This window comes from Mus caroli, chromosome 6, assembly GCF_900094665.2.
Source record: "Mus caroli chromosome 6, CAROLI_EIJ_v1.1, whole genome shotgun sequence".
Lineage (NCBI taxonomy): Eukaryota > Metazoa > Chordata > Mammalia > Rodentia > Muridae > Mus > Mus caroli.
The window spans coordinates 69,235,277-69,244,138 of NC_034575.1; the positions used below are offsets into that span (position 1 = coordinate 69,235,277).

Here is an 8,862-nt window from a genome sequence, read left to right on the forward strand (position 1 = left end):
ACCATATTAGGGGCTCTTGTTTATGTTTTTGAGAAAAGGTCATTGTGTAGACCAGGTTAGCCTCAATCTAACAGAGATCTACCTGTCCCTACTTTGCCAGTGCTTGAATCAAAAGTTAATGCTACCACACTGGACCACACACCTGACATTTAAAGATGGGTTCTGGGGAGTAACTCCGAGCCTTGCGCTCGCAAGGCAAACATTTGTGGGATTATCTCTGTCATGTTTTTTGTTGTTCCTAAATGTTTTGTTTTATTTTATAAAGTGGTGCGTGTGCACAAGTGCGTGCAGGTGCCCAAAGAGGATGACTTCCCTGAAGCTGGACTTACAGTAGTTATGAAGTGCCTGACTTGAGAGATGGAAACTGAATTGGCAGACTTGGATCCTCTGTAGAGCAGTACGCCTTTTTTTTTTTTTTTAACTTCATGTTTAGTTTTTTGTTTGTTTGTTTGTTTGTTTGTTTGTTTGTTGAACTTATTTTTATTTTATGGTTGTTGATGTTTTATCTGCATGTGTGTCTGTGTGAGGGTGTCAGATCCTTTGGAACTAGAGTTAAAGACAGCTGTGAGCTGCCCTGTGGGTGCTGGGAACTGAACCTGGATTCTCTAGAAGAACAGCCAGTGCTCTTAATCTCTGGACCAGCTCTCCAACCATTTTTTTTTTCTTTTAAGACGGGGTCTCTCATATAGCCCAGACTAGCTCCAAACTAACTGTAGCCAAGGATGATCTTGAATTTGTATTCCTCCTGTCTCTACTTCCTGAGTGCTGAAACTATAGATGTATGCACCGCCATCAACCCCAGGACTTTGTTCATACAGGGCAGGCATTTCTGTCAACTGAGTTATACTCCCAGCAAGCCCTTTCCTTTTTATCCTTCTATCTGGAGTTCCATTGGTCCTCTGAGAACGTTCAAGATATCAAAGATGATGGATTTCATTTTCATGGGAATGGGTGCAAAGGTCTGGTTTGTGGACTACTGTGCCCTTGGCCCACATTCCTTAAAGGTCCATCTGTGTAGGACAGGATCAAGTTGGAAAAGGAGAGGAAGGGGCTGTCTCCTGAAATATAGTCCTTTGGATGAGGCGATAGGTTTTCTTTTCTTTTCTTTCTTTTTTTTTTTAAGAGATTACATTAATTTGGGGGGGGTCATATAGTATGTTTGTGCTGCAGGGTGTGTGTCTGTAGTGTATATGTGTGTATGTGTATCTGTGTCTGTGGGGGGGTGTATATGTGTATGCCTATGTCTGGTGTCTGTAGGGTGTGTGTATGTATATGATATATTTTTGTGTCTGTGGTGTGTGTGTGTGTGTGTGTGTGTGTGTGTGTGTGTGTGAGAGAGAGAGAGAGAGAGAGAGAGCATTTTTAACCAAACAGCAGCTTTTACTGAGCTCCAGTGGTGTGGCCTAATAGGGCCAGTGCAACAGTCCGCTCTCAAGGGCCAGTCCATGGCATGATGGGAGATGCAGAGGAGCACATATCCTGGATGCCCTTCAGCAGTCATTTGGGTGTCCTAGATGGAAGCAAACACCAGGATTCTCTGGAGACCAAAACAGGCCAGTGCAGTCATTCAGCCTCTCCTTCAGGCCGGGCTGGGTCAGTCCCCAGTCCCTAAGGCATCACCTGCATCCTAGGCCTATGGTTTACTACTGTCCCCACCACTTGGAAGAAAGATGACCAGCAACACAATCAGGATGATGAGCAGGCCAACAGCCACTGCTAGCCCCAAGTAGACCCGGCACCGGATATTTTCCCAGCGCTTCTGCTGGGCTAAAGTCTTGGTTGTCTTGCTGAAGGCTGAACTCTGCAGATACCAAGAGATATGGGGAGAGAGTGAGGAGAGAGAGAGAGAGAGAGAGAGAGAGAGAGAGAGAGAGAGAGAGAGAAGAGAGAGTGTGTGTGTTAATGGTTCCCACAGGGCCTTAAAGCCAGCTCTCCATTCCCATGCCTTCCCGAGCTAGCATGAACTATTCCTGCACCCTCCAAATCCTGTCTGCTGCCTCTCCTCCACTCACTGTGCCCTGTGACCATTCCAGCCTGGCTCTTGATCTCAGTCACTACTATAACACTTGACTCTCCATCCTGCTAGCTCACACCCACTTAGCAATACCAGGCTGTGACCACAAGGAATGCACACATCTCCAAAGACTTGTTTATTTCTGTTTGTGTGTTATTGTTTGTAAGACAGGGTCTCATGAATCTCAGGCTTGGACTTACTGTGCACCGAGAATGAGCTTCTGAGCCTCTGGTCTGTCTCCTGAGTGCCGGGATCCTAGGTATGCCACCACTCCATGCCACAGTGGGGTGTGAGCCCAGGGCTGTGCGTGCTACATAAGCACTCTACCAGCTGAGCTACAGCCCCAACCCAAAGGCATCTTGGTGAAACCGACTTGTAGGAAACCCGGAAGTTGCACACTGATAAGCAGGCAAGCCTAGGAGCTCACCTAGGGCCTCACCTCCCCAGCAAAGCCTAAGCGCTCCCTCTAAGGGTCAAACTTCTCCTATCCCTCCTCCCGCTGTTCCCATCGGCCACACACCATGTCCAGGAGCTGGTCTGAACGCTGCTCCAACTCCGCCAGCTTGCCGTGACGCTCCAGGACCTTGTCGAAATTGTTGAGCATGATTTCCGTCACTTCGTCCGCCTGCTGCTGGCATTGCTTCAGTTCTTTCCCTGCCTGAGCACCAAACCCAAGGTCAAGGCTGTGAGGGTTCCCCACCCAGCCTTCCTCTGGCACAAAAGACCTAAAAAATCCCCTACAATGCCTGTGTGTGGTGGATGAGTAATAGCCTCCTTGGTGTGTACGGCATGAGATATTCAGGTTAAAGGGCTGCCTTCTGAGCAGTTTGCTTCCAGGTTCCTACCCTTATCCGTCCACCCTGGATTTCAGCATCTCAGCTCCTTCCTCAGTTCCTCCCGAACTGGGAGCTTCCCAGGTCCTCACCTTCCCACAAAGAAGACACTTTGCTCACCTGCTCCAAGATGGCATCTACCCCATGTTCACCTTTCGTATGGCCCCCAAGAAGTAGTGAAGACCAGGGAGCCAGGCAGGAAAACGGTCTGCTCCACAGAACTAGGAAAGTCATTGGAGACCAGATCACAGCCGAGTCTCTAGAAGTGCTCACAAACTCAGCAGCTCAGCTCTCCCTCTTTGGACCTCTGACCAGTCAGTCAGGCCAGTTCTGCCTCTGAGCTAAGCTGCTCTCCACCTTCTAGTGACCACCTTCTAGTTCCTCTCCTCCTGGGAACCTCAGATCCTCTGGCCTTTGGCTCCCAGCCTTCTAGTCAGCTGGGATCCCGTCTTTAATAGGACCCAAGTGACAGACTGGCTTCTGAACCTGGGCAGCCACAGCTTCACCTAACCGAGGAACCCAATCTGTTTTGAAGGGTTGGGAGGAGGTGAATACAAGTTTCAATCTGGGGGAGGTGAAAGGGAAAGAGGGGGAGAGGGTCAGAGGGAAAGAGGGTGGGGCAAAAGCCCACTGCCTCTAGATGCTATGTGCAAAGACCATGAGCAGGTCTATTCAGGAAGATGAATTCCAGAGGATTAGCAAACCACAATTCCCTCCCCTCAACCTCATCCTTCCCAGCCCATCCCTATTCTGTCTCCTGTGCACAGCAACTGTCACCCACTACCCCGCCCCCCCTTTCCGGTTGGCCCATATCTCCAACTGTTTGCAGCAGACAGTTTGGCACTTAACAGAATTCCACCTAAAACCAGAGAATTTCTGTTGGAAGGGACCTGGTAGTCACAGAGGATTCCGTCCTACTCAAGCAAGAATCCTCACCCAGGATCTTTGCAGCTGCCTTATACACAGCCTCAGAGCATTCCCAGGGCGTGAGTCCTGTCTAGATCACAAGCTCCCAGTGGGAGGGCAGGGAGCAGCTCCATCCTTCAGCATCCAGAAGCCCAGGAGGCCAACACAGGGACCCAGTAAAGGGACCAGTTGCTTCATTACCTATCCTAAAGGAACTCTGTCTCAAGAGAGGTTCTCCTGGCTTGCTTATCTAGCCCAGCAAGAGTTTCAGGGGACAGGCACCTGAAACCCAAACAGGTCAATATTTACCCAAGAGCTAGAAAAACAGCCTGTTTTAAGTGTGGGGCAGGCAAACCAAGGAGGCAGAGGGTGTTCAGACGCTGGGACACAGGGCAGCAGAGAAGAGAACAAGGAATTCACGCTTCCTCCCATTCCTGAGTCACTGGTCATCCCCACTGTGGTGGCTGCATGGTTGGACAAGGCTCCATTGTTTGAACTTCTCCCACATTGCAGGACTCCACAGCATAGACTTGGGAATGGACAAAGATTTAAGCATGAGAACCATTACTAGAGATTGGTGGAAATCTGAGGGCTTTTTTGTTCTTTATTATTGTAGGGGGACACAAATGTGGAAGCCAGAGGACAACTTTGTGCAGTCAGTTCTTTTTTTGTTTTGTTTTGTTTTGTTTTTGTTTTCTTTTGAGACAGGGTTTCTCTGTGTAGCCCTGGCTGTCCTGGAACTCACTCTGTAGACGACCAGGCTGGCCTCGAACTCAGAAATTTGCCTGCCTCTGCCTTCCAAGTGCTGGGATTAAAAACATGCGCCACCACACCAGGCTAATGGAGTCAGTTCTTGCCTTCCATTTTTACAATGGATTCTAGGGATTGAACTCAGGCCAGCAGGCTTGTATGTAAAGCACTTTACCTGTTAAGCCATCACACTGGCCCCTGTCTGTCTGTCTGTCTGTCTGTCTGTCTGTCTGTCTCTCTCTCTCTCTCTCTCTCTCTCTCTCTCTGTCTCTGTCTCTGTCTCTCTGCCTCTCTGTCTCTCTCTCTGTCTCCGTCTCTCTCTGTCTATCTCTCTCTGTCTCTGTCTCTCTGTCTGTCTCTTTCTGTCTCTCTGTCTGTCTCTCTGTCTCTATCTCTCTGTCTCTCTCTCTCTGTCTCTGTCTCTCTCTGTCTCTCTGTCTTTCTCTCTGTGTCTCTCTCTCTCTGTGTACAGTGTATGAGTGTGTAGTGAACGTTAGCATGTGCTTGCTGGAATGCCCGCCTGTAATGCACCCAGATGCCAACAGATGATGCCCCACTCCATCACAACCTATCTTAACTTCCTTGAGGGTTGGTCTCTCACTGAACCTGGAAGAGTCTGGCAGCCAGAAAGCCCCACCAACATTTCTGTCTCTTTTCCTGTCCCCCAGGCATTAAGATTATAGACATGTGCAGCTATACCTAGCTTTTCACATGGGTTCTGGACATGTGACCTCAGGTTCTCCTGTGTCAGTGACAAGTGCAGATAACCACTGAGCCATCACACCAGCTACCTCCTCCTTTATCTTTCTCTTCTCTTTTCTTTCTTTCTTTCTTTCTTTCTTTCTTTCTTTCTTTCTTTCTTTCTTTCTTTCTTTCTTTCTTTCTTTCTTCTTTCTTTCTTTCTTTCTTTCTTTCTTCCCTCCTTCCTTCCTTCCTTTCTTTCTTTTTTTCTTTCTTTTTCTCTTCTCTTACTTTCTTTCTTTTTTCTTCTTTTTGACAAGGTTTTGTATAACCCAGATTGGCTTCTGAAATGACCTTGAACATCTGATCTTATTAGTTTCATTTCCTGGTACTATATTACAGGTGTACTCTACCATGCCCTGTTTATGTGGTGCTAGCAATTAAAGCCCAGGGCTCTATTCCTGCTTAGGTAAGCACTCTACCTACTGAACTACATCTCTAACTCTGTCCTTCTGTTCTGGATGCTACAACTGTTGCTATCTTATTCCAATATAAGGGTCATGTTCTATAGAGAGTGACTGTGCCTCTAGCTGCAGTCTGGAACCTTTTCCCTTCACAGAGAAGCCAGGCCTATTGCCTATTGGGAACTAAGACAGGCTCCAGGAAACACAGCCACCAGATCCCAGACCACATTGTTCCCCTCAGCCAGAGGAGAAAGGACCCTGACTATGTGCACAGGTTTCTGCTGGCAGTATAAAAGTTAAATTGCTAGGGAATGTTTTAGGGAAGAGCTGAGCAAACAGAGGGCGAGGGCCAGGCTGCTACTTGTAACGAAGCCAATGGCCTGGCATCTGGGAGACATGTGACATTTTCTGAATGAATCGTACCTGTTTCCAGGGAGATCTCTCTCCACCAGATACCATTGGAGAATTACACAGAGACATAAAGTGAGTAGCCATGAAGTGAGTAGATTACAGTGGTCAGAGAATTGTAATCAAAAGGGCAGTTGTTGGGTTGAACTCAGCCATTCTGCAGAGACAGGGACATGGCCCACTAGTGAAGGGACATAGCAGAAGGTGGAGAGGCTGGGTGGGGCTAGGGAAAGCAGTGGAAGTCAAGGGGTAGAAACTAGTACAGCGGAAGTGATGATAAAAGCCAACCAAGCCAGGTGAGGCACCTCTGAGTTCCAGGCCAGCCTGGGTCTCAAAAAGCATCAGGAGTGACACAACTGTAATCCCAACATTCCACAGGCAGAGGCAAGAGAATGAGAGAAATTCTAGTCCATCTTTGGCCTGGCCTACATGAGACCAGATCAAGGTCAGGGCTGGGGCTGCATGGGCTGCGAAGATGGCTCAGTGGGTAACAAGAGTGCTTGCTGTATATTCATAAGCTCCTGAGTTTGGATCCCAAGCACCCATGGAAAAGGCTAGTCGTGGCTGCACACCCCAATAACCATGGCTCTGGGAGAGCAGAGACAGAGGATCATTGGGTCTTAGTGGCTGCCATTCTGGCTCCAGGCTTGGTAAGAAACCTCGTCTCAAGGGAATTTGGCAGAGAGTGATAGAGCAAGGTAACACACACACACACACACACATACACACACACACTCACTCACTCACGATACACATGAGTGGATAGACATGAGAAGTCCAGACGGTGAAGCCCAGCCAACAGGGAGAAGCCATGCATTAGCAAGGATATGAAGCGATGCCTACAGGGTCAGGAAAGCACCGAGGGAGAAGAGGAAGGGGGTGGGTGAGAAAAATATTTCTGAGACCTGCCAGAATCCAGCAGGACTTGGGGGTTTTGAGCCAAAGGGAAGCAGAGTGGAGTGGTTGTGAGACATCGGGTGGTAAGTACACAGGGAATGTTCTTGTCAGACTGGTACCATCTGCACAGACTACCCCCCTGCAGCACATGTGCACACCACACACAGCCCATGCTAAGAAGTAAACCCAGAGCCACAAAACACGACATACAGGGCAATTGTTCTGACAGCGAGTGACACACTTGACCCTCTAGAATCCCTTTCTGGATTTTCTGGGCTCATGTGAAAACACACTCTCAATCATCTGTGTTGAACTTAGACCTGCTCAGGGACAGCACTCACCAGTGTGTGTGGTTATAGGGTCAACTGCCAACATTGAAAAAGAAAGAAAGAAAGAAAGAAAGAAAGAAAGAAAGAAAGAAAGAAAGAAAGAAAGAAAGAAAGAAAGAAAGAAAAGAAGAAAACAGAAAAATACACTTCCGACGGGAGTGGTGGCGCACGCCTTTAGTCCCAGCACTTGGGAGGCAGAGGCAGGCGGATTTCTGAGTTCGAGACCAGCCTGGTCTACAGAGTGAGTTCCAGGACAGCCAGGGCTACACAGAGAAACCCTGTCTCGAAAAACCAAAAAAAAAAAAAAAGAAAAAGAAAAAAGAAAAATACACTTCCTGTTGCTGAGGCAGGAGGAACAGTTTAACCCTTAAATTCCAGCAACATATTGCAAGTCAGCACTCCCAACTCCCCTGCTTTATTTTGTCTTATATACACCTGGTTTTCAGGGAATTCAATATATCGACCAGCTAGGCTGCTTGAACTCACAGATATCTCCTTGCCTCTGCCTGAGACCATGTCTCTGAAAATCAAGAAGTAGGGTGTGGTCATGCTTGCACAGAACCCTAGCACAGCGGAGGGCAGAGCACGTGACACGACAGAGGAAGGTTCCCAGGACTTGCCCACGTGAAAACTGTTTGTACTGGTGAACACTTGTAACCTCAATGCTCGAAGCATTGCTTGGGCCATGGGAGACAGGAGGACCCCTGAACCTGACGGAGAATGAGGTCTGGCTTCAGCAAGCAAGCCCCTGTCTCAAAAACAAAACAAAACAAAACAAAACAAACAACCAAAAACCCCAAAAACAAAGAACCCAAGATGTGCTGCCTCCCTCCCTCGCTTCAGATTCCGCCTCCGCCACTTTCCATCCCGTAACCGACTCTGGGAAATGTTACCTTTCTGACCAGTCTCTTCCTCTTTTGTAAAGTTGTGGTGATAACAGTGCCTACCTCATAAACCTCATCATATTAGCTCAGATTATGTGACACGGTATAGACAAAAGTCTTAGCAATGCCTCACCTGACTGAATGCTAAGTAAATAGCAGCAATTAATACTCACATAGACCAAATTTTCATCTCTTTTTCTATTAAAGACTTTTATTTATTTATTTATTTTTCAGGATGGAGTTTCTTTGTATAGCCCTGCTTGTCCTGGACATCTCTCCGTAGACCAGGCTGACCTCAGAAATCTGCCTACCTCTGCCTCCAGAACACGGGGCTTAAAGGCATAAGCCATCACACGCCAGCTGACTTTTTTTTTTTTTTTTCGATCCAGGGTTTCTCTGTGTAGCCCTGGCTGTCCTGCTGTCCTCGAATTCACTCTGTAGACCAGGCTGGCCTCGAACTCAGAAGTCCCCCTGCCTCTGCCTCCCGAGTGTTGCAATTAAAGGCATGCGACACTACTGCCAGGCTTCCAGCTGACTTTTTTTAAACGTGAAATTTTTTTTAGATTTATTTACTTTACGTGAGTGAGTGTTTTCCCTGCAGGTGTGTATGTGTACAGTTGTGTGCCTGGTGTGAGTGTTTTCCCTGCACGTGTGTATGTGTACAGTTGTGTGCCTGGTGTGAGTGTTTTCCCTGCA

At 47.9% G+C, this 8,862-nt stretch overlaps 1 protein-coding gene across 1 annotated transcript in view; it reads right to left on the bottom strand.

Annotated features, from left to right (window-relative positions):
* Positions 1-1,359: 1,359 nt before the first annotated feature.
* Positions 1,360-8,862, bottom strand: part of Vamp5 (vesicle associated membrane protein 5) — a 12,810-nt gene continuing 5,307 nt past the window's right edge. The window contains exons 2-4 of the mRNA XM_021165381.2: positions 2,535-2,672; positions 1,621-1,801; positions 1,360-1,510 (exon numbers count right to left, since the gene is read on the bottom strand). Of these exons, the coding sequence (XP_021021040.1) occupies positions 1,634-1,801; positions 2,535-2,672 (306 nt within the window). The 3' untranslated portion in view covers positions 1,360-1,510; positions 1,621-1,633. The remainder of the gene's footprint in view (positions 1,511-1,620; positions 1,802-2,534; positions 2,673-8,862) is intronic.